Source organism: Furipterus horrens, unplaced genomic scaffold (assembly GCF_987537825.1).
Source record: "Furipterus horrens unplaced genomic scaffold, mFurHor1.1.pri manual_scaffold_2, whole genome shotgun sequence".
NCBI classification, from domain to species: Eukaryota; Metazoa; Chordata; class Mammalia; order Chiroptera; family Furipteridae; genus Furipterus; species Furipterus horrens.
Window position 1 is genome coordinate 32,476,411 of NW_028327172.1, and position 25,823 is coordinate 32,502,233.

Genomic DNA, 25,823 nt, shown 5'->3' on the forward strand with positions numbered 1-25,823 from the left:
AAAAAAAAAAGCTCAATGAGTGTCCTGCTTCAAGGAACAAGGGAAGCCACCAAAAGAATGACGAGGCAGGTCTGCACTATCAAGTAACCTAGAAACACAGAGAAAACGTGCTTTAGTCGTAAACCCGGAGAAGCAGTAAAAGTCGATTGGAGGTCATTATGCTGATAATAGATGTTATCTTGGTTTGGAGGGAATTTCCCGTTCTGGATATTAGTCAGGACTTGAGTAGTTCAGCATGGCCTAACGGCTTAATAAAAACACCAGTCAGAAACACATAAAGGCTAAGGCCTGAGAGTCTCAGCGCAGCTGGCGCACAAAGTCAGCACCTAACCCAAGATATCCCCCTCCCCCCACGCCGCCGCCGCTGGCAGGCGAACTCCCGGCACTGCCCGGCTGCCTGGAGCGCCCATTGGCTCGCTCTGATGCTCGATACTATAAAAGGCGGGCAGTGCCACCCTCGGGCTGATCCAGCTCACCGCTATCGGCGCCACAGGTGGGTAGGGTGGCCCCATCATTTCGGGACCAGGGACTGTTGTCGCGGATTTGGGGGCTCGGTGTAGGTGGCGTGGATGGGAGGCAAGATTACCTTCCCCGGAGGTAAATGCCCTTGGGGAGCTGGGTCTGGGAAGTGGGAGTTTTACCCTAGCGGTCACTCTTCTTTCCTCTACTCCCTTGGGGGGAGAAAAGGCACTAATTTTGACGGTTTTTTTTCGTGCCAGAAACAGGCTCTTCACATTCATTTCACTGTCAAGTAGATAACTTACATTTTACATATGAGGAAACTGAGGTTCAGAATGAAACCCAATTCTGCGTTACTCCTCTGTTAGCAGAAACAAACCATTCTTCCTTCCGTTGCTCTCTGTCAAATGGCAACCTCTATTTTCCTTCTCTCATAAAGGAAACCCTCCCTTAGACACCCCCAAAGGAAAGGGAGCCTCAGATGCAACACCTCTTAGCACCTCACCTACCTTTAGCATCTCGTCTCCACCCCAGCACAGGACTCAGAGCTTGGGTACAAGGCTATAACTGACAAAGAGGCATAGTCCCGATAAGCTTACCCTGGCCTATGACCGTTTGGTTTTCAGAGGTTTAAAATTAACTCCCCAACTCTAGTTGTCTTGGGAGAAAAAGACTAGGGTTGAACTTTCTGACCCAGTAAAAGTTTGTACCTGTGTATTAATACTCAAAGAAGGACGGAATGCACTTGTTTGGTTTAAAGGTAGATATGAACACATCTTAAAGTAACTATAAATGTTTTTGTGAACCTGTGATCTATGAATTTTACTACTGGAGTTCATTTGTATATGTGTTATTATCATATTAGATTATCTTCAAGTAGGGGCATATCTTCTATTTTCATTTTCTTTGCCAGTGCCTTTATTTTCTGCATTAATGTTTTTCAGGGGCAGTGTTTTCTTTTGTATTCTGTCTTCACTTCCACTCTCTTTTTCTTCCCCCATTTAGAAAAGAAAATCAAGATTCCCTGGAGAATTCTCCTTTTACACCAGTTCTCCCCACAGCCTTTGGTTCTATCTTCAAACAGCATCCATGCTTTCAAAATGCTTTAATTTGATAGTGCGTTGTGCTTCCTGGATCAGATAAATTTGAATTACACTTAGTACTGATTAAACTAAGGGGAGAAAAAAGTTAGTCAATGTACACACATTGATCTCTACCAAAGAGCTGTTGATCTCCTGCCCTCCTTGGTGTGTCTTCCTTATTCCCAATGGTATATCCTTCACATGAGTGCATCTTTAGTCAGACTAGGAAAGGTAGTAGGAGAACGACTCCTTATCTCTCTCTCTCTCTCTCTCTCTCTCTCTCTCTCACACACATACACACAAAAACAAACAAACAAAAAAAAAACCACAGGAAAATTCCTGTTGGTATTGGCCTGTTGGAGTTTTGCTTTAAAAAGAAAATAGGTACTTCTCGATGAGATATGGATTCAAACAGCTGTGACCCATTTGACACTTGGTAGTATGGATGGGCCAGAAAGCATCTCCAATCATTGTTATAACCTCATGGGACACTACTGGTCATGAAATGGGGAAGAGGAAACTGGGTGTGCTTTTCAGATATCATAGCCATATTGATTGAAAATTCGTTCTCTCCTCTTCCTCCTCTCTCATACATAAGTCTATGAATTCCTTGGAGACAAATTGTCGTCTTTGTTTTTAATCTTTACTTTCCTTACACTGACTGTGGCCTTTATACATGTGAATGTGCTTGAATTAAAATTTCATTTATTTTACCATTAGTAACAATTTGAACTGTAGAAAAATCCATATTATTATTGCATTTAACTGGGCATTTGGTTTTAAAGCATTGACACAGAGATGATTTTAGTTGTAGAGAATAAATTGACACAATTAACTTTGCAAATTAGAAAGTTAAGTAGCATGCCCAAGATCATACTGATAAACAGGAGACTAATGATTAGAAATGCCTGATTTCATGTTCCAGATATTTCTTTATACTGTTTTGCCGTGTAAATAAGATTCCAAAGTAGATACCCAGTTCATCTTCTGAAAAAACAGCTTTCAGCTAGATACTATGAATTTTGTTCTACCTTTTGTGTATCTGAACATAATTAGTGTAATCCTGGTGAAATCAGATACATGTGTTAACATTCACATGTTCAAAGACAGTTTTATATATGTGTTCTCACAATCTCTAGCAGTATGACTGTGGACAGGTTAATTTCTCTAAGCTTCAGTTTTCTCATTATAAAATGGGTATAATTTCTATCCTCTCCAACCAAGATTTTATGAGAATTAGATGGGATAAAATTAGTGTATGCTATTTATAAACATTTGGATTGCTAACAATGGATGGAACCTGCCATCATAAGGTGTGGAATTTCTTCCTTATTTCCGTACTCTCTGAATTTATATGTAGAAGTTCTTCAACTTAGTACATATCTGACAAATATTTGTTAAACAAAGTTCCAAAGGAATCATAAAGACTGAATTCTGGAATGGAAAATTGTATCTCATTGGCAAGTTTAGTAGCAGACTATAGTTTATGACCATACTGTTATACCTTCTGCCAAGCTAGATGAGTCTCTTGGGGCTGCCTTTTATAAGGAGCCCCCAAATGTTATACAGCATGAGTTAAGCAAAATGCTTTATGAATGAAAGAGAAAACTCAAGAGCTTTCTGGTCCGAAAGACAGAAATGCATAAAGCCCCTTATTTTGCAACATCCTATTGAAAAACATTTCAAATCCAGAACTTTAGCATCCAATTAGACCGGCCATGGTCCTTAGATGGGTATTTGGATGGGCATAGATCAACTCTAAACTCCCCTGCATTACCTTGTATCTTGCCCATGTGATTCCTGACTGCTCTGTATTGGTTGGTCACAACCTCATCTTTTTCTTTAACCTCCTCACCTACTCCTTCCCCCCTTTTTCTCTAAGATCCATTTCAAACACATCTTCAGTAAAGCATCTCTGAACAGGTACCAGAATAATCTAGTCACTGTTATCACTCATCTTTCTGCATTGCCACTCTCTCTCTACCTGAGTTTCAGTTCCCTGCGGGTGGGCATCATGTCTTTAAGAAATCTTTTATTTCTTTATTCATTTAATGACATCTATCCAGTGCCTATTATGTACAGGGACTGTGCTGGGCACTGGAGATACAATGGTGAGTAAAAGCATACATGTTCTCTGCTCCCCTCCACCCATGGAGCTCACAGTCTACTTGGAAAGGCACACATAGCCAAATACTCACTGAAGCAGAGCTATAACTGCACCTGCTACTGTTGTTATGAGTGGGAGGTATATGGTACAATGACAACCAACACTGAAGGAGTTGACTTAGGGAAGGCAGAGGAGGCTCCCATGAATAAGTAAAGTTTGAGCTGGGGGACTGGAACACAGTGTATCTGGCTTCAAGCCCGTACCATCACCACTATACCTGCCAAGTGGTCGTGCCACAGGCTTGAATCAGTGAGTGAGAGCCCATGAAACACAGTGGAATGAGCTATATCAATGTAAGCTGTTAAAAATTTATTCCACTAAAACTGCAATATGAAACTGGGTAATTAGGAAGAATTAATAACCAAATGAAAACCAATAAAAAACTCCTAAATATACTATTTCCATTTATTAATCCAAGTCTTATTTCTGAATTGTGTATTTCTCCATTGAACATCTGCAATCCAAAGTTATTGTGCCCTATTTGTTTCCCACAATAGCTTCCCCTCCCCCAACACACACACACGTGCACACACACACACACACCCCTCAGTGGGATTTATAATCACATCACCCTTGTAGGCCAATATTGGAAAGGCTTCAGGGCCCATGGCCTAGGGGATTGAAGAGGCAGAGAGAAAAGGAGATACTAATATGGAATCAGGATTCTCTCAGCTAATGGTTATCCTTCCAGTCCACATGTGTTCACAGCTGCCCAGGCTCATGAATTTACAAAAGAAATAGAAGGCCTTGTCCCAGTTCTGAAGGAGCTTGCTGCCTTGTTAGAAGACAAGTCTTCTATGAACAAAACATTTGGGGCAGCCATTCAAGACCCCATATAATAAAGAACTAAAATTGTGGGGAGGAGAGCAGGTAGGTTTTCACAGAGGAAGAGCGCCCAATTTAGGCTACAAGTCAGGAAGACTGTAAGGAGCTTCAGTCATGCCCCGAAAAAAGGATTAGGAGGGAAAAAAAGAAACTGCTAACATGTATTGTATGCTTATTACAGTCTAGGCACTATGCCTGGCAATGTTTTGTCTTTTTTTGGCCTCCTTATAGTCTTGCAAAGCATAGAAGCATATCCATGTTTTACAGGTGAGGAAACTAAAGCTCAGTTAGTGTTATCAAATATTGTCTCAGTTTCAAAAATTATCAAATATTGTCTATATTATACTTTTTGGAACATTTCCTATATTTCCATACTTTCTTTTTAGAGAAGTACACCAAACTCATCATGATTGAAGGCAATAAAGAAAACAAGGACCATTTTTTAGAAAGAGGAAGAGCAACTCTCATTTTTTCCTTAAAGAATGAAGTTGGAGGACTTCTAAAAGCCCTGAAAATCTTCCAGGTAAGCACGCTCTATATTTCTACATCAAACTCTCTAAAACGAGTCTCTAAAATTATATTTAAAATATAGAATACTGTATATTCTTCAAAGATGGGATACTGAAATTTCTTAAGCACTTAAATTTCTAAATTATTGCTTAATTCTAACAAATGGGGAAGAGATAAAAACAGTTTACAGAAGAGGAGATACAAATAGCTAATAAAGAAATGGGTCACCACCCACCATCACCACCACCACCACCACCACCACCAGACCACCACCACCACCAAAAAAAAAAAGAAAAAGAAATGGGGGAGGAACAACTTACTTAATAGATTTTGGAGAAGCAGATTTTAATTTGAAAATATTAAAAACTTAATGATATTATCTAATGATGTATGAATAATATAGTTAATGATATTTCTATATAGCAAAATAGCAAAGATTTTTACAATTATACTGTTCCTTATTGGGAAAGCTTCAATGCATTTGGCACTTTAGTGTGAGGGCAAATTGGTTTAAAGTGTAGGAAAACAATCTGGTAATATATATTATGAGCCTTAAAATGTTTACATTTTTTACTCACTAATTCCACTTCTATATATCTATCTTAAGGACATAGGGATCAGTGAGGCAGACCATGAATATTTATTGAGTGCTTATTATGTGCGAGGTGTCCTGCTAGTCCTAAGGAAGCAGACCTGAACAAAGTAGACACAGTGCCTGCCCTCACAGTGTGTATAATCTGATGGGGGACACAAACACTAAACACATAATTATAGGAAGTAGATAATTACATGCGTGTAAAGTGACCTGAAAGAGAAGTACCAGGTACTATAATACCATTGAACTGGGGGACCTAACTTAATTTAAGGGCCTGGGACACAAAGATTTGTTTATAAGAACTAAATATTATAAACAAACTATTTGTCCTGCCCTGACTGGTGTGGCTCAGTGGATTGAGCACTGGCTTGTGAACTGAAAGGTCGCCGGTTTGATTTCCAGTCAGGACACACACCTGGGTTGTGGGCCAGGTCCCCAGTTGGGGGTGTGCGAGAGGCAACCGATCCATGTTTCTTTCACATATCAATGTTTCTTTCCCTCTCTCCCTCCCTCCCCCCTCTCTAAATAAATAAATAAAATCTTAAAAAAAAATAAACAAACTACTTGTCCTAAAGCAGGGGAAAAGTTAAATTATGCTACTTGAACCTCTTTGAGGTTAAGCTTGTAGCTATGGTGGTAGACAACCTGAGCGCAAATCCTTGCTTTGTCACTTATTTGTTGGGTGATCACAGGCAAATTAATAAGTATCTTTGTGCTTCAGTCTTTACATCTATAAAACGAGAGCCCTACCTATCTCATAGCATCATTGTGAGAATTGAGTTAAGTGCTTATGGTAGTTCGAAGTACCTTATCAGTAAATGTTAGCTATTTTAAAGATGAAGTTTATATCCATATAATATACTATTATCTAGCCATTTGAAATAATATTTCACATAATTAAAAATTTTAAATATAGACAGACAGTCTAGAAGAGTTTGAAAAGCATCATTTTTCCTATCCTTCACATTGTATCTTCAGGCCCACTCCTCTCTTAATTGTTCTTTTCGTGGTGAGTTTATAAAATATAAATAGTGCTCTCATGTCTCTTTTTGAGTTATCAACTTTACATAATATTAATTTACCTTCTACTGTAAATGATAGTGATACCTCTTCCCTCTTTTCTCCCTCATACTCCTCCCCAAATTTGATAATTATATAATTATTTTAAGCTAGCCAATTGATTACCTTGGGCCTTTAAATAACATATTGCTCCTTTCAGCTTTCTTTTTTATTTTATTTTCAATCAGAGAATGCTTGTGCATGATTTAAAGTCAACTCACATGATAGAGCTTGTAAAGAAAACAGCAGTCTTCTGCTTCATCTCTCTTCAGTCCTCAGTTCCACTTAAATTTTTGTTAACCTTAGGGGCAGAGAGTTGAGTTAATTCCACTTGTTAAATCACAGGTACGCTACCCTCATTGATTTATACAGCCCCCTGTTTCATGTCATTGTTCCATTCACTCCACATTTCTCTCTTCTGATAGACAGCTACTCTGTTTGATATGTACACTGAATTATTTTAATGTGTACTTTAAACTATGTAGAGTTTTGTGTATGTGTTAGTAATTTACATAAATGTTATTGTAGAATACACTTTTTCTTTCACTCAAGTGTTTTTAAGACCTAGCCATGCTGCTGTGTGTTTAGCTAAGTTCTGCATAGTGTTCTGGCTGTGAATCCACCCATTTTACTTACCCTCAGCCTACAGGAGGTAACCAGTTTCAACTCTTTCGACTATATTTTCCTGTATTTACTTTCATATTTATAAATAATCTGCTTATTCTGCTGCTATTTCTTGATTTTTTTCAATTGTAGGTGCCATCTACTTCCTACAAAGGAAGTAAAGGTTCAGCTTTCTTGTCACAACCTCAACTTTTCTTCCCTCCATTTTCCCAAAGTAGTCACATCCCAGTTTTGGGCTACGTCAGTCTTTAGTGTTTTCATTATTAAGATTATGTAAATCTTGTCCAATGAAGATCCATATCATCCATTATCCTGACTCTTCATTTCTTGTAAAACAGGATTGCAACATAGCATTTGAGAGCGTGGGTGATGGAGCTCTGACACTTACTAGCTGTGTGCCTTTGGGAAAAAAACTGCTTAATCTTTCTGAGCCTGTATCTGTAATTGAAATGTCTTAAAGGGAACATCTCACTTATTAATCCTACTTTATCTGAATTTTCCTAGATCTCCTTGCCTTAATTTTTCTTCCAGATGGACTTTGAAATCATTTAGTTTTGTTCCCTCACCAAACTCCATCAAGGTATTGATTTTGATAGCATTACATATATAGATTAATTTAGGAAGAATTAACACTTTGCATCTTTTTCTCAAGAAACATAGTTTAGCTTTATATTTATTCAAGTTGTCATTCAGAAAATATTTAAGAATATATTCTTACTGTAAAAAATTCATAAGAAATATATTTAATAAAACTCTACTCCTAATCACCCCTGGCTGGTTTGGCTCAGTGGATTGAGCGTCGGCCTGCGAGCTAAGTGTCGCTGGTTCGATCTTCCAGTCAGGGCACATCAGAGAAGGAAAACTCTGACTCCAAAAAACCTCCGCTGCCTTGCGGCATACCTCTTCAGGGGAAAGGCTAAGGGAGTAAACCCCGACAGGAAATCCGGAGCCGGAGTCCCTAAGGCGGTTTGACGTTGTAGTCAACACCGGCAACTTCTGCGGCGCACCTGAAGCCAAGCTGTATTGACTCCGTCTTTCCCTTGGACCCTTCAGCTGCGAAGAGAGGGGGGTCTGCTGCATGGGCAACAGCAGACCCTCCACATCACCCTGCCCAGGCTCTGTAGCTTCAGCTTCACTGGAGAGGACACTCCAGCGACATCGCAAGATGTCGATTCAACACGGGAGGAGACAGATACCGTGTCACTCCCGAGTCGGACTGCACAGCCATTCTCGGCGGTGCAGATAGACTCTGAAGAAGCTACACCATCGTCTCTCGAGACGGACGGCTGCCGACGACGACTCCTAATCAATGCCAGTATATTTTGTAACTGGTTCTCTTCTGTTGACTCCATGATAAATTCCATGTCCCAGGATAAACCCTGCCTATTTCAGTTTCCCAACATCTCTGACCTTCGCTCGTACAGTTCTGCTGTCTGGAACCCTCCTTCTTCCCTGGGCCTTCCTCTTTTATCTCTATTTAAGACTCATGTCAGTTCCTACTTGCTCCTGGAACCTTCTGCTCTCTCTAACCTATGATGCTTTTTCCCTTTGCTGAACATTTTCTGCCCCTGAACACTCATCTCTTGCATTTTTGCTTGGTCTTTTGTGTGTTAGACGACTAGATTATAAACTTCATGTGTGTTTTATCCTTCATGGTATGATTCACAGCCCTTACCTGGCTACACAGATGTTCACTAAGTTCATTTAGATTGAAGTGGTTGGTATTGGAGATAATCTACTCCAACCTTCTCATGTTTTAGATGAAAAACTGTTGGGTGACTGGTTCTTTTGTTTCATGATCACATCACCAGTGGTTTTCCTCAGCTACTCAAATTGGTAAGAGAAATTCCCCTCCCACAGGTGTACACGTATGGCACCCACAGCTCAGGCTGGCAGGAAGAGACCAGAAGAAGCAATCTGGTTTAGCTGGTTACTAAGTTTGTAGCTTAAGAGATTTGAGGTGTTAAATCCTCTGTGTTTGATCTGTTCACCTAATTTTATTGGCTGCATTTTTGCAAAGGAAACTTTTCTAAAAGACTAAGAGTAGCATCACTTTTTGAAAACTGACTTTTATTAGTGAGAATTTTCAAAAGATTCTTTTTATCTAAGAGACTGGGTATTTTCTTTGACAGGCTAATCAACGATAGCAATATGAGAAACTTCTAGTGAGTGTTATTTTATTAGTTTCTGGAGGGTGTGATGAATTTTTAAAACTTCCTTGACTAGTACCTAATATTGCCCTGACCGATGTGACTTGGTTGGGAGTTGTCCCATTAAGTGAAAGGTTGCCAGGTCAATTCCGGGTCAGGGCACATATCCAGATTGTGGGTTAGGTCCCGGAGTTCCAGGGAGAGCACATACAAGAGGCCGCCGACAGATATTTCTCTCCCTTTCTTTCTCCCTCCCTTCTCCTCTCTCTAAAAATAAATAAACAAAATCTTAAAAAAGGAAAATAATAGTACTGTGCAGGGATTAGGGGGTGGAGGGATTGAGCAAGAAAGAAAAAGGACTCATGGATGTGGACAACAGTGTAGTGATTGTGGGGGTGGGTGGGAGGGGATGGGGAGTGGAAGAGAGGATAAGGGAATAAATAATAATGGAAAAAATACAATAGGAAAAAAATAGTACCCAATATTTAGGGGGAATTACTTTGCTATTTGCTGCACTAAAAACATCCTTTTCTCCCTTTGGCTATCATGACAAGTGTGAAATTGATTTTGGGTGGTAATGAAAGTAATCTGCTCAGAGACTGTTACCATTTGAGACAGTCATACGTAAGCTTCACCCTCTGCTTTGCACAGGAGAAGCATGTGAACCTGTTACATATCGAGTCCCGAAAGTCAAAGCGAAGAAACTCGGAATTTGAGATTTTTGTTGACTGTGATATCAATGCAGAACAACTGAACGATATTTTTCATCTGTTGAAGTCTCATACTAATGTTCTCTCTGTGAATCCATCTGATCATTTTACCGCGAAGGAGGATGGTAAGTTTGAAAAGTAAAAATAATGCTCAGAATGTTAAGTATGTAATGCGTAGCTCATCTTTAAAAAAAAAAATTGTATTTTATTTATTTATTTTCTTTAAAAATTTTTATGCTTCAATTACAGTTGACTATAAATATTATTTTGTATTAGTTTCATGTGTACAGCACAGTGGTTAGACAATCACATACTTTACAAAGTGTTCCCCTGATATTTTCAATACTCACCTGGTACCATATGTAGTTATTACAATATTACAGTATTATTGACTGTGTTTCTTATGCTGTGCTTTACATCCCTGTGACCATTTCGTGACTACCAATTTGTACTTCTTAATCCCTTAATCTTTTCACTCAGTCCCTGCTCAATCTTATATTTATCTTGAAGGATGAAAGTAAAAATAAAACACTTTCTCTTCAAATTACTTACAATCTGTCAGTGAAGGGAACACAAAATAGAATTTCTCAAAATTCTAAATAAAAATTATAAGGCAACATTTTATCAAGTGTGAGAGAAGTGAAAAGAAAACCTGGAGTATACAAAGGAATCCAGAATAATTAGAAATCAGTTGGTATCTCAGTTTTCATATCATCAAGCATTTCTTGATTTCACAAATCTCCAATTCACAGTCCCTGAGTACTAACTGTCACAGGGCTTAGAATCTAGCAGATTTTAAGTGAATTTGTTGAGAATGTTGACTGTTGCTGGCAGCTGTAATGTGAAATATACTATGTACAACATTCCTCTTTGTCCTTACTCTACAAAAAGCACATGAAAAAGCAGTAAGGCCTTCTAAAGCTTCAGATACTCAGATAGCAAAATTGTAGGCTAAAATCTTTTATTGTAAAAAAAAATCCTGTAGTTTACTTGGGGCAAAAGACAAATAGATAATTTAGCCATGTTTTGTAGATGGTACTCAATTTAAAATGATCCCTTCTGATGATGTCACAATATTGGGGTGTAATCAGGGTTGATAGTCACCTGTTATGTATTTGTTTGGCTGTATAAATTATTAACATATTGATATACTTTCATTTTTGGCTGGCAGGTAGCTGTGAGTGCTTCCCACCATGCCTGAAGCCTGTGTGCCCCAAATCTTCCCCTAGGAGTCCCTTCCTTGTCTGCCACAAACAGTGACAGGGTTAATCCCTGGCAGAGCAGGAGCCTAGGACTTTGCTTGTGTCTATTCTGAGTGATGTGGTTGGTGCCTCTGTTGTATTTGTTGTTAAATCCCTTGATTATCACTTCTGGGCATGTTTGAAAGGACATTGGACAAAGTAAGAAGGTTTGAGTTCTAGTGCTCTCTCTTCTATTAGGGAGGGATGAGTTACCTTGGTAGATTAGTTTACCTTTCTGGACTTTGATTACCTTACCTATAAAATTAAGAGTTTTGCCCGGGCTGGTGTGGCTCAGTGGATTGAGTGCCTGTGAACAAAAAGGTCACTGGTTCAATTCCTCATTAGGGCACATACCTGAGTTGTGGGGCAGGCCAGGTCCCTGGCTGGGTGTGTGAGAGGCAAACATTTTTTTTTTTTCTTGTAAGACAGACATGTTACAGATACATTATATGAAAACACACAGAGAAAGCTTTTAGAAAATTAGAAACAGTGTTCCGGGAACCTGGATGACAGAGAATTAGCGCCACCTACAGCGTCAGGGAAGGCTCCTTTGATTTGGGCCTTGAGGGAGGAGGATATTCTTAGGTAAATAGAAGGATGGGTGGAGGAGAAAGTGGGAGTGGGATAGGTGTTTCAGGCAGAAGAACAGCATATGCAAAGCCCAGAGTCTTCTGAGGGATTGGATGTCTGGGGGATGGTGAAGAGATCAAAGTGGCAAAGGCATAAATGGTCTCTAAGATCCTTTCCATCAACAAAAATAAACATTCACACTTTTATTTAAATTTGCACCTTGGTCTGTACATCTCTATTCTTCTTTTTCAGGATGGTTAAATATGTATCTTAAAAAAATTTTTTTTAAACTTTCAGTCTATTAGCAAAGTATAGCATTTCTCCAGCACTTAGTAAATAAAGGTTTGTACATTTTAAGCTCAAAAAAATTGGATAGTATTTATTTATTAGAAATAGGGAAGTTTACTTGTATAAATTTTGCCTCAATGTAAAAGCTGAAATTCAGAATCTCATCTAAATGCATTTAGGAATTTCTTAATTTCCTTTTCCTCATTGCCTTAAGCTAGTCTCTTCAGCTGTTAGTGGTTTTTGTATTTTGCAGGTATGGAAATGGTTCCTTGGTTTCCAAAGAAGATCTCTGACCTGGACCATTGTGTTAACAGAGTTCTGATGTATGGATCTGAACTAGATGCAGACCATCCTGTAAGTATTTTAAATAATATTTTCATGAAAATAATTCAAAACAAACAAAAATTAAGGATAATGTTTTCATTTTTGGAGAAAGTACTTATTCTAGATGAAATAGGATCGTGTTTTAATCTGGATTTCAGGAAATTTAGTTGACCTCCATGTTGGTAGAATTGAGACTAACTGCCTGAAGAGCATCTAACTTCACTGGCTCCAATGTATCTGTTCAATGCTGACATTCCTATTATTAAGGGCTAATCTAAGAGTTATACTAATATAAAGACAGTGTCTGCAGTCAGTTTTTATTAAAACAGGCATGGGTTATTGGAAAGAGGAGTAAAATTAAGATGGAATAAAACTTATCACCCACGGTGCCCACCATAACTGGATTATTAGGCAGTAGATGAACTAGGAAGTTGTTTCCTTGGGGAGTTATATGGGATACAGTACAGGCATGAGCTGGAGTATTTAGCCAGAGTATTAGGATTACTTACAATGCTCTAGGATCCTTTGAAGGGAGGAGAGACGAAAGTGCAATTGTGAAGTCGCATAGACCAGGTTTTTAATCTAGCTTCTATTATTTGTTAGCTCTGTGAATGTGACTGTATACTGCCTTAGACAGCACCCAGTCAAAACATCCACTTATTCAATAGTATCATATTAAGTGGCTCTTCGCCTCGCTAGCTGGAACATCAGGACCATGTGCCCCGGACTTACTGCAGACCTTCCGTGGATCAATGGTGCCAGGAAAACCGCTGTCATCGATAGGGAACTGGCACGACTAAACATCGACATTGCGGCTCTACAGGAGACCCGGTTGGCCGACAACGGAACTATCAGAGAAACCAACTACACCTTCTACTGGCAAGGGAAGTCTCCGGACCAACCAAGACAGCACGGTGTTGGGTTCGCTGTGAAGAACACGCTTGTTAACTCCATAGAGCCACCCACAGGAGGCACAGAGAGATTACTTACCCTCCGATTGTCAACAACTTTCGGCCCAGTCAGCATTCTTAGCGCGTACGCCCCAACCCTCTGCGCCACCATCGAAGAGAAAGAACAGTTCTACCATGCACTGGACGAAGCGTTATCCAAGATCCCCAGAAGTAACGCTCTCTATCTCCTTGGAGACTTCAACGCAAGAGTAGGAGCCGACCACATGGCCTGGCCCACCTGCCTTGGAAACTTTGGGAGAGGAAAGATCAATGAGAATGGTCAGCGACTGCTTGAGCTTTCGTGTCACCACGGCCTGTGCGTGACACACACATTCTTCAAGTGCAAAGAGATACACCAGGTGTCATGGAGGCACCCCCGCTCCCGCCACTGGCACCAGCTTGACCTCGTCATCACCAGAAGAACGGATATTGGCAGCACCCTCCTCACCCGCAGCTACCACAGTGCAGACTGCGACACGGACCATGCCCTCGTGGTAAGCAAGGTGCGCATAATGCCGAAGAGGTTGCACCACTCCAAGATGAAGGGTCACCCACGCATCAACACCAGTTGTGCCAGCAACCCAGTTAAGACCCAGCAATTCATCAACAAGATGGAAGATGCACTCGGCGAGGGAGTGGCGGCAGATGACATTATTGAATCCAATTGGCCACGTCTCCGCGACGCCATATACAACTCCGCCATTATTGCTTACGGGAAGAAAGAGCGGAAGAACGCTGACTGGTACGAGGCTCACTGGGAAGAAATGGAACCCGTGATCGAGGCTAAGAGGAAGGCCCTACTGGCTTACAAGGCCACGCCCACTCCCAGTACACTTCAAGCTCTACGGGCTGCCAGGAACAAAGTCCAGAAGACCGCCCGCCACTGTGCCAACACCTATTGGCTAAACCTGTGCAGAAGCATTCAGGAAGCTGCCGATATAGGCAACGCACGAGGAATGTATGAGGGTATCAAGAAGGCAACAGGCCCAATCCCCTCCAAGATCGCCCCCCTTAAGTCCAAGACAGGTGAGGTCATCACTGATCAGGAACAGCAAATGCGGCGGTGGACCGAGCACTACCTCGAGCTGTACGCAACGAAGAACACCGTAACAGACACTGCTCTTAACGCCATCCCAGACCTACCAGTCATGGAGGAGCTAGACACCCCACCTACTGCGGCAGAGCTCAGCAAAGCCATCGACCGCCTCGCTTGCGGGAAAGCACCAGGAAGCGACGGAATCCCTCCAGAAATCCTAAAGAGCGGGAAACCAGTCCTGCTACAGCCGTTCCACCATCTACTCTGTCGCTGCTGGAAGGAGGGTTACATCCCCCAGGATATGAGAGATGCCAACATTATCACCATGTACAAGAACAAAGGAGACCGCAGCGACTGCAACAACTACCGGGGCATCTCTCTCCTCAGCGTCGTCGGCAAAGTATTCGCCCGGGTCGCCCTTGCCCGCCTGCAGACCCTTGCTTCCCGCGTCTACCCAGAGTCCCAGTGTGGCTTCAGAGCTGGCCGATCAACAGTGGACATGATCTTCTCCCTACGCCAGCTGCAGGAGAAGTGTCACGAGCAGCATAAACCACTCTACCTCGCCTTTATCGACCTTACGGAGGCGTTTTGATCTGGTCAGTCGAAGCAGTCTCTTCAGCTTGCTACGGAAGATTGGCTGTCCACCACATCTGCTTGCTGTGGTCATGTCCTTTCACGACAACATGTACAGCACGGTGTCCTACAACGGCGCAACCTCTGAGGCCTTCCCAGTCAGCAGCGGAGTAAAGCAGGGCTGCGTCCTCGCGCCTACGCTGTTCGGAATCTTCTTCTCCATGCTCCTCCAATACGCCTTTAAGGACTGCAGCGAGGGTGTCTTCATTCACACCAGATCCGATGGCAAGTTCTACAACCTGGCCCGTCTATGAGCCAAGAACAAAGTCAAAGAGGTGCTCATCCGTGAGATGCTCTTCGCCGACGACGCAGCCTTGACATCACACTCCGAAGAGGGACTCCAGCAGCTAGTCACTTGCCTTTCCCACGCATGCAAGGAGTTCGGACTAGCCATCAGCCTGACGAAGACGAATGTTATGGCTCAAGGCACGGGGACTCCCCCATGCATCACCATTGACGGATACACCCTGGAGGTTGTCAACGATTTCACTTACCTCGGGTCCACCATCTCGAGCTCTCTGTCAGTCGACTTGGAGGTCAACCGGAGAATCGCCAGGGCAGCCACAGTTATGGTCAGACTGAACCAGCGAGCGTGGAACAATTCCAGCCTCACTGAGAAAACCAGACTGCGCATCTACCAAGCCTGCGTACTCAGCACTCTCCTCTATGGCAGCGAGACGTGGACCACCTACGCAAGGCACGAAAGGAAACTCAACAGCTTCCACATGAGGTGCCTGCGACGCGTCCTGCATGTCGCCTGGCAGGATAAGGTCCCCAACACCGAGGTGCTGAAGCGAGCCAATATGAGCAGTTTGCATGCAGTTCTTAGCGAGAGACGCCTCAGGTGGCTCGGCCATGTCAAAAGAATGGATGCAGGCCGTATCCCCAAAGACCTCCTCTACGGTGAGCTAGCAGAAGGCCAGAGGATGACAGGGCGCCCAAAACTGCGGTTCAAAGACATCTGCAAAAAGGACATGACACAATGCTCCATCAATCTCAACACATGGGAAGTTCAAGCAGACGACCGCCTAGCCTGGAGGCTCGCGGTCAGGCAAGGTACGTCACGTGCAGAGGCTGCGCGCAATGAGGAGGCGGTCCAGAAAAGATCGAGGTGGAAGCAGCGTCAGCAGCAGCAACAACAGCCATCTGCCTTCACCTGTTCTCAAGAAGCTATGCCATCGTCTCTCGAGACGGACGGCTGCCGCCGACGACAACGGAATTTATAAATTGCTATACCTGCCAGGGAGGTTACAGTCCAGCTGAAAAGATAAAGCACACATGCAAACAAACACATACAAGATTAAAATGTGGAAAGTGTGCTAAGTGGCACGAACAAATTGCTTTAAGATATACACAAGAGAGCAAACACTTCTAGCTGAATAGACCAGTTGAGTGATTAAGAAAAAAACCTTACCTTTGGAAAAGAGCCTGTATTCAACTAGGACAGTGCTTTTATTATTCAAACATTTTATTTCTGAAGCCACTGTAGTATTTTGTATCTTTGTATCTAAAGTATCTTGTACCTTTGTACCCACTGTAGTTTAAAGCTGTCATATGACATTGATTTTAAAATGAAAATGATTATAAATTTCTAAACAATGCTTGCTCAGAATAACAATTATGTAGCTCTTTAATATAATAGCTTGGGTAATAATAAAAATGTTTCCCAAATATCATCTGTCCAGTACATTTTAGTATAAATATTTAAAACCTTTTCTTTAATTATCAGGGCTTCAAAGACAATGCCTACCGTGAAAGACGAAAGTATTTTGCAGACCTCGCTATGAACTATAAACAGTAAGTGTATTATAAAAATATCTTACCCAATAATAAAATAATAAAATCAATGAAGAGAGTAAATTGTGCTCATTTAGTAAACAGAGAATAAGATAAGTACTATTGTTTATTGAATGCTAATTCAAAGTAACTTCTTCCCTTTATCTCACTAGTGGAAACCCCATCCCTAAGGTTGAATTCACTGAAGAGGAGATTAAGACCTGGGGAACCGTGTTCCGGGAGCTAAACAAACTTTACCCAACCCATGCCTGCAGAGAGTATCTCAAAAACTTACCCTTGCTTTCTAAATATTGTGGATATCGGGAAGATAATATCCCACAGCTGGAAGATGTTTCAAACTTTTTAAAAGGTAATAAGCTAATTAATTTTTTTGTAAGGAGAATGTTGAACTCCGTGTGGATCATAACAGAATTTTTAACAGAGGAATAAAGTCCAGTGATACAGGAGATAAGAATTTTCCTGTACTCTGTCCTGGTGTATTGGGCACCACATTTGAAAAGGGACAATCGTAACTGGGACAAGTGTAGAAGAAAGTGAGCAGAATTATAAGAAAATATATCATGTGAATAAAATCTGAAGGACTCTTAAGGTGTTTAACCTGGAGATTTAAGAGACATTATAGCTTTATTTAAATATTTGAAGGTCATCTCGCATAACAGAGGGATTAATATGTGGCCTTAAGGTAAAGCGTTGTTGAGTTGAAACTGCAAGCTTTTGGCTCAAAGTGGAAGTGGAACAGGCTCATGAGGTGGTTAGTTCCCCATCCCAGGAGACGCTGACGCAAAAGCTCCACACTTACTTGTCAGGGAAGTAGGCTCCTTGTGCAAGACTGAAATAGCTGATCTGAAGCCCTTTTTCACATTAAGATTCTGTTATTTTCCCACAGAAGATGTGCTAGTAGAGGCATAAATGAAGGGTAAAGAGAACTTCGCTTCTTTTAGATCTTTATACTCGTTTGGCCCAGGCCTCCTTATTTTTTCTAGCTAGTATAGGAAATAAAATGATCAGTGATCTCCAGGGTCTCCACTGTGTAAGAAAAAGAAATATCCCCTTTGATAGCAGTAAATTAGAAACTTAAGGAAAAAAAGAGAAATTATGTTTTTGACTCAAAGTGAGTTTACTTTATTTCATGGCCTGAAATTACTATCTTTGCATTTTTAATGTAGATTGTTATAAAAATCTGCATACTTATTCAACTCCATAATTCTCATACCACTATACGCGAAAGAAGAACTAAACAGAAAAGGACGATATTGTTTTTACAAGGGAAGGACTCATGTAAATGGTTCCACAAACACTAGATTTACAAAAAGAAATAGTGATTACAGATGACAGAGAACTAATGCACATGATTTCACAAGCTTTACAAAGACAAACAAGCATGTGCTACAAAAGTTGCCATTGATCAAATTTGGATGAAATTTGGAGGAAGTATTTTGTTATGGTCACAAAACCAAAAGCTGTTCACTTGGGGTCTGGGGCTTGAGTTGGCTGTAGAACATGTTACTAAGGTGTTTCAAGGGAAAGTGCCAAAGAGAGAAACCAAATTAAGACATTTCAAATAAAACACTAGTTGAAAGAGGCTACCTGCCCTGTCAAATATGGGAGCCACTAGATACATGTAATTGTTTAAATAATTAAAATTGATTTAAATTGAAATGTTAGTTCCCCAGTCACAGTAGCCCAGTTCAAGTACTCAATAGTCACATATGGCTAGTGGCTGCCCTACTGGGTAACCTAGATATAGAATGTTTCCGTCATTGTGGTTCATTTGGACCATGAAGTCTGTCTGTCAGAGTGGGAGAATCCAATACAGAGCAACTGGGTATAACTGGAATACAAGAGTGTGAAGGTTTGAAATGAAGGGCAAAATGGGAGCTTTTTTGCTGCGTACCTGGAGGCACTTTTATGGTGGGCATGTAGTCTTGGCTCTTAGGGGAATGGAAGACCCCATCTTGTGTAGATAAAATAAAGAGCCTACTTTATAAGAGGTAGTGTTGGTTAAAAACGACATAGATTTGAAAATGGTTCTGATCTAAATGAATAGATTCTGTCTAGGGGATATTCTAAACTCTTTAAGGAGACAACAAGTTGTAGAATAAGGAAGTTCTCATCCTTCCTGTACTATTCGTAGTGTGGCCTTGGGCACGTTATTGAGTCTCTGAGCCTCAGTTTTATAGTTATTACAATGTTTCATACTGTAAACATGAAAGGAGACATGATATATAAAAGGTGTAATTCATTGCCTGGCCATGGTAAATGCTTAATAATTATTACTGCCCCCTAGTACACATAGGATAAATTTTGGTATTCATGTCCTCTCTCAACGTGTAACTTGGTGCCCCTGGCAGGGTTAAAATACTGCAGTATGTGGTTTGTTCTGGTGAAGATTTTCCCTGTGTTTTCTCCCTTGCTTTGCAGAACGCACAGGTTTTTCTATCCGTCCTGTGGCTGGTTACTTATCACCAAGGGATTTCTTATCAGGTTTAGCCTTTCGAGTTTTTCATTGTACACAGTATGTGCGACACAGTTCAGATCCCCTCTATACCCCTGAGCCGTAAGTACCTCATTCATTCATTTATTCGTCAAATACTTGTTTGTAATAATGGTACCTACCTCATTAGATTTTTGTGAAGATTAAATACATTAGCACATGTAAAACATTTACAATGGTCCATGACACATAATACATGCTTCATACTCTATATATGTTAGCCATTATTATTATTATTATTACTACTATTTGACAACCTGTTAGGTGACAGATGCTGTTCTAAACATAGAAGATGTATAAACACTGATTAAAATCAGAGAAAAATTCCTGCTTTCATAGAGCTTCTATTTCAGTGGCGGGGGATACAGATGATAAACAAATATATATATGTATATACAGTAGTCCCTCTCTATATCGCAGCCTCACTGTATCATGAGATTTAAAAAAATATTATATTTAATTACTTATCATGGATTTTTTGCTATATCATGGGATTTTGCGGTACTGTATACATATGTTGTTAAAGTTACATAGGTTTAAGAGTGTAGAATAAATGTAAGGTTCCTACTTTGCGGGGGGAGGGGGGTGTCTAGAATGTAATACCTGCGATAAGTGAGGGAATATATGGTCTGTCCAGAAAATGTCCAGTCATTATTAATATAATGAGAATGACATTAATGCAACTTGGCAGTAAGGAGAGTGGACTAGAATGTGCATGCATGAACTGGAATGCACATGTGTGAACAATGACGACTTCATTGTACTAGTCAATGAGGTTAGTGGATGCTATTGAGTGAGCATGTGTACTGTGTAGCCATCACATTCAGAATGAGCAAACAGAGCAATGAATCTGCATCAAGTTTTGCATTAAGCTTGAATATTCCTCCGTGGAAACTATTCGAATGATTCAGATGGCCACAACTATGGGCAACTGGTGATGGGCAGCTTCATCATGACAATGCACCCATTCATGCATCACATCTCATGCAGAGTTTTTTGGTGAAATATCAAATCACCAGGTGACTCAGCTCACCTACAGCCCAGATTTGGCACCCTGCCACCTTTGCCTTTTCCCAAAATTAAAATCCCCTTTGAAAGGGAAGAGATTGCAGACCATTAATGAGATTCAGGAAAATATGACAGGGAAGCTGGTGGCAACTGGGAGAACTGTGTAAGGTCCCAAGGTGCCTGCTTTGAAGGGGACTGAGGCATCATTGTCCTCTGTACAATGTTTTTAGTATCTTCTATCTTCTTCAATAAATGTCTCTATTTTTCATATTACATGGCGGAATACCGTCTGGACAGACCTTGTGTGTGTGTGTGTGTGTGTGTGTGTGTGTGTTGGTGTGTGTATATAAACATATATATTAATCACCACCTGATTAATGCCATGGAAAAAATGAAGCATGGAAGAAGATGGAGGGGTGTGTGTGTGTGTGTGTGTGTGTGTGAGGTATTGCTATTTTGAAAAGGGTGCTCAGGGAAGGCCTTGCAGGGATGGTAACATTTGAGCAGAGACCTGATTTGGGGTAGGGGGGCCATGTAGATGTCTGTCGGTATCTGTATATATCATTACTAGTGTATGTGTGGATTTGTGAGTGGCCAAGGTTTGGAACCAAAACTGTTTCTTCATTTGGTTAGTGTCCTTTGTGATCCTTTTCCAAAGTAATAAAACTTGATCAATTTCAATAAAAGTAAGATCAGATTGATTGAGTGGCTGATTAATGCGTTAATGTTAAGCCTCACAGTGTGACAGACTTGTATGTCTTTTTCAGGGATACCTGCCATGAACTCTTAGGTCACGTCCCCCTTTTGGCTGAACCTAGTTTTGCACAATTCTCCCAAGAAATTGGCCTGGCATCCCTTGGAGCTTCAGAGGAGGCTATTCAAAACCTGGCAACGGTATAAATCCAGAAGTAACTGTATAGATCAGTAATTCTTGACTGGAGTGGGATGTGGGTATTTGTATAGTTTAAAAGTGTTATTCAAGATGACCACTAGAAAATGTGTCTTTGCTCCTATTTAATTTAATTTAAATAATTTATACAATGTTAAAAGAGGATGTAAAATTTTAAGTTTTATCAAAAGGAGACATGAGCTTAAAAAGGCAGGGAAACACTAGAGTGCAAAATGTTAATAGTTTATATATCTTCTTTTACTAGTAAAAATGATAGATTCCTCAAAACAATACTAATGGTATTTCTGAGTGCTAGGTACAAGACATCACGTTACAAATACAAGGATGAGGAAGGCCTGGTTCCTGCCTGCCAGGAACTTACTCACTGCTCCAGGACAGTTCTGTTAGAATGAGATGAAGGCGGTAGAGAATCAGGCAGAGTGCAGAGAGCTGCTTGGGGACGGTTTCATGGAAGAGGAACATGTGAACTAGCTCAGGGAAGATGAGTAATATTTTCATGTGCCAAGAAAGGAAAGAAGAGCATCAGGGATGAGGGCACACATGGACAGGCCAGGAGGTGCTTTGTGCACCTGGGGAAACAACAGGAAGCTGGAGCAGAGTGTGTGAGGGTGGGGGAAGTGGTATAAAATAGGCTCAGTGGTTAGACAGGGCTTCTCAAATTGTGGTTTGTGGTCCCTGAGACCCTTTCAAAATCATGCATAGTGAATTCAAAGTGGATTTTAATGTTGCAGACAGAGTTCACTGATGTGGTTTCAGATTCCACAATGCAGTGGAACTTGAAGAAACTACTGCCTTTTGAGTTTTGGTGTAGTGTCAAAAAAAAAAAAAAAAAATCCTCAGTTATCTGAAAAGACTAGTACAGTATCCAGTCCCCTTCCGACTACTTATCAGTGTGAGGCTGAATTTTCTTCATGTACTTTAACCATATATGTTACTATTATTAATTGATAAGTGACAGGTTCAGTTCTAAGCATAGGGATTGTAACACTGAAGAAAATAGATAAAATTCCTGTTTTCCTAAAGCTTATATTTCAATGTGGGATATAGATAATAAGCAAATGAATATGTTAATATAATTTAAAACAATATATTGTAACAGGTTAAATACAGAGGCAGATATGAGAATCCATCTGTTTTCCAGACATTAAATAATATCTAGCCAAACATTAAAAAGATTTGCAATAATGTAAAGCAATGCTAGTTTTTACCTTTTTGTTTTGTACAATGTTGTTATTTTTCACTAAAATGTTATTTATATTACCATAAAATGGTTTATTATATTTTTAAATTAACTAGTAAACATTTAAATATTTTCTCAGTATTAATTTTTAATATGTGAAGTATAGCTAGCTATAACCCAAATAAACACAGGTCTGAGGTCCTCAGTGATTTTTGAGACCATATAAGGGACCTGGAAACTAACATTTGAGAAGTATAGGTTTAGAATGAGGCCAGATTGTTCAAATGATTGTGAGCTGGTCTGGGGATCTCGGACTTTATTCAAGGATACTTTGGGTCATTCAGGATGTGAAAGTTATATTGATGTCCTTTTGCAGTGTTACTTTTTCACTGTGGAGTTTGGTCTGTGTAAACAAGATGGGCAGCTAAGAGTCTTTGGTGCTGGCTTACTGTCTTCTATCAGTGAACTCAAAGTAAGAGTTGTAAATCTTTGCATGTCACTATATTCACTTATTATCAGTTATATGACCTAAAATAGTTTGCAGATTTGAACAAGAGCTTATAATGGAAAATACTTAGGGTGACAATAAACATTATTTAAGAGACATTTTTCTCTCTTTCCCAAATATTCTGATTTATAGATGTGTATGTATCTTTAAAATAAAAAAGTATTTTAAAGCTTTTTCTTACAAAGACTTGCTGTTTCCTCACCATTTTTTTTTGTGTAATAGCAATAACTTCTGTAACTTCTAGGGAATTATTTGAGATTTATTATTTAGCCAATAAGGGAATAAACGGATGGATGCATATGGCACAAATCCAAGATACTATTGCTGCTCTCAAGGAGCCTGCCACCTGGTGGTGGGTACAGGTCATGCACATGAATAACTAGTGCAGGTAGAAAGTAGATGCCATAATGCAAAAACATATAAAGATCCTTGGGTGCCTCCTACATGGAAAAGAGTTTTAGAACAATGGGGATAATCTCGAGGCATTTATAAAGAATGGCAAGCCATTCGCTTTGCTGGATAGTAGTGTGGGTTAAATAGAGCTGTAGGAAATTAGTGTGGAATTGTAGGCTGGGGCCATTGCATTAGTAATACATTCAGAGGTGTGCTGATTCTGGCAGTTGTGTGTAGAATGTGATATTTGAAAAGAGATAGTGTTCTTTGACTCATTAACTCTTTGTCTTCTAGCATGCACTTTCTGGACATGCCAAAGTAAAGCCCTTTGACCCCAAGATTACCTGCAAACAGGAATGTCTCATCACAACTTTTCAGGATGTCTACTTTATATCTGAAAGCTTTGAAGATGCAAAGGAGAAGATGAGGTAGGGTATATCTTCCCCATGTCTTAATTTTCCTCTAAAAAACATAGGTCCAATTATGGTAATAAGTCACAGAAATATGCAACTGGGTAATTAGAAGCCTACTAGGTGCCTTCTGCCTGTAACGTATCTCTCTTTCACAGCAAATATTTAGAGTATGTTGTTTAAATGATAGTTAAAAATTATGAGTCAGATACATCAAGAAATTGGCTTCTTCCCATTTCTTCTAGTCAAAGAGTTTCATAATCTAATAGTAAAAATGAACTTTACACAAATTACTATATAACAACATAGAAAGCCTTAGTGGAGATACGTATGAAACATTGTTCTGCATTTTATTCAGGAGCAATTCATTTCAGCTGGGGGAACAGGGAAAGCTAATGACATTTTAGAAAGGACACAAAGAACAGATAGGATTTAGATGTGTTAAGTTGTAGGCTAAGGGACAGCAAAGAAAATGTAAGGAGGTGAAAAAATATAAAAAATGTGGGATGAAATCAAAGCTATGCTTTATTAGTTAGCTGAGAGTGTTGTTAAGAAAGGAGGATACTACAGGCAGAGAAATTACTTAGATTCTTATAATACTTCAAGTGAAAATAAAAGCCTGAGCTAAGGTAAAAGGTTATAGGAAAGAAAAGGACTATCAAGGCAGAATCAACAAAATATTTGGTGGAAGGGGTCATGAGATCATATTGTGACAGTGGAGATAGATAGGGGTGAAGCCATGCTCCTTGTCTTCCAGGGAGTTTCTTTTAGTTGGGGATTTAAGCCATCCACAGAACAAATAACAATAGCCGAAGGACTTCCTCTAACACACATGGCACCTTTGTGCAACTAGAAGAGGGGTCCCTTCAGGTAGATCAGTTGGGTTTCAAGCTGGATTTCATCCCCTACTTGTGCATAACTGTCCTGAACTGTACAGTTATTCCTAGGCGTCCTGAACATGATTGTTCTTGGGAGTGTCAAATGAGAGGTTCAAGCCCTGACTTGATAAAGAAGGCAGAACTTTCATGCTTGAAGAAAGGATAGAATTTAGGGCACTTTAGAGAAGGCTAGAGGAAAACATTCTAAGAAGAAAGAATGCACATGTGCAGGAGGCAGGACAGTTCTCAGCCTGTTCCTCTGTGTGTGTGTGTGTGTGTGTGTGTGTGTGTGTGTAGTTAGGTAAATCACAACTGAGGGGGTCTGTCACTACATGTGACCAGTGTTGTCATTCTCTACTGATAAAGCTACTGTTATTGGTCTCCTTTCTGTAGTTAAGAGATGTACAAAGTAATAAATTGCTAATAAAACCATCCACAGGATCTTTCCTTAGTAATGCAGGGGTAGATGTCTCCATGACGACTTTAGGTTTTCTGCCTGTGTGGGATTCCAGGGTGCCTCTGCAACACAGTGTGGGGAAGTAGGTCAGATTGGTTGCATGAACACCTAGAGTTTTCTTTTGCCTAGTGTGTGAAATAGGTTTGCTGTTAGTTTTCATTGTTCTCCTTCTAGGAGTTGATTGCTTTTTATTTGTTTCTTAAAAAGAGAATTTACCAAAACGATTAAGCGCCCATTTGGAGTGAAGTACAATCCATATACACGGAGCATTCAGGTCTTGAAAGACACCAAGAGCATAACGAGTGCCATGAACGAGCTGCGGCATGATCTTGACGTCATCAGTGATGCCCTTGCTAACGTCAGCCAGCTGCCGAGCTTCTGACAGTTGCCAGGCTGACTCCTGAGAGTGTCTGATCATCAACACAGAGGCCTGTGGGCCAACTCCTGCTTTTCTTGAAGACGTGGTCATGGAGGGATAGCAGCCAAACAATATTTTCTACTCCCATTTCTTAATGGCCCATTAATCTTTAAAAATTTGTACCTGGAAACTCTAGCCACCACTTTT

The 25,823-nt window shown here is 40.4% G+C and overlaps 1 protein-coding gene across 2 annotated transcripts; it reads left to right on the forward strand.

The window, feature by feature from the left end:
• The first annotated feature begins 479 nt into the window (after window positions 1–479).
• Window positions 480–25,823, forward strand: TPH1 (tryptophan hydroxylase 1). Of its 2 annotated transcripts, XM_090267636.1 has the most exons (11): window positions 480–493; window positions 4,920–5,056; window positions 10,123–10,306; window positions 12,534–12,634; window positions 16,953–17,020; window positions 17,173–17,369; window positions 19,442–19,577; window positions 21,290–21,416; window positions 22,989–23,084; window positions 23,808–23,941; window positions 25,466–25,823. In XM_090267636.1, exons 2-11 carry the CDS (start codon window positions 4,940–4,942, stop codon window positions 25,638–25,640), a joined length of 1,335 nt encoding a protein of 444 aa, XP_090123762.1. In that variant the 5' UTR covers window positions 480–493; window positions 4,920–4,939; the 3' UTR covers window positions 25,641–25,823. The 2 variants fall into 2 exon arrangements, with proteins under 2 accessions (XP_090123762.1, XP_090123763.1); XM_090267637.1 differs by lacking the exon at window positions 22,989–23,084.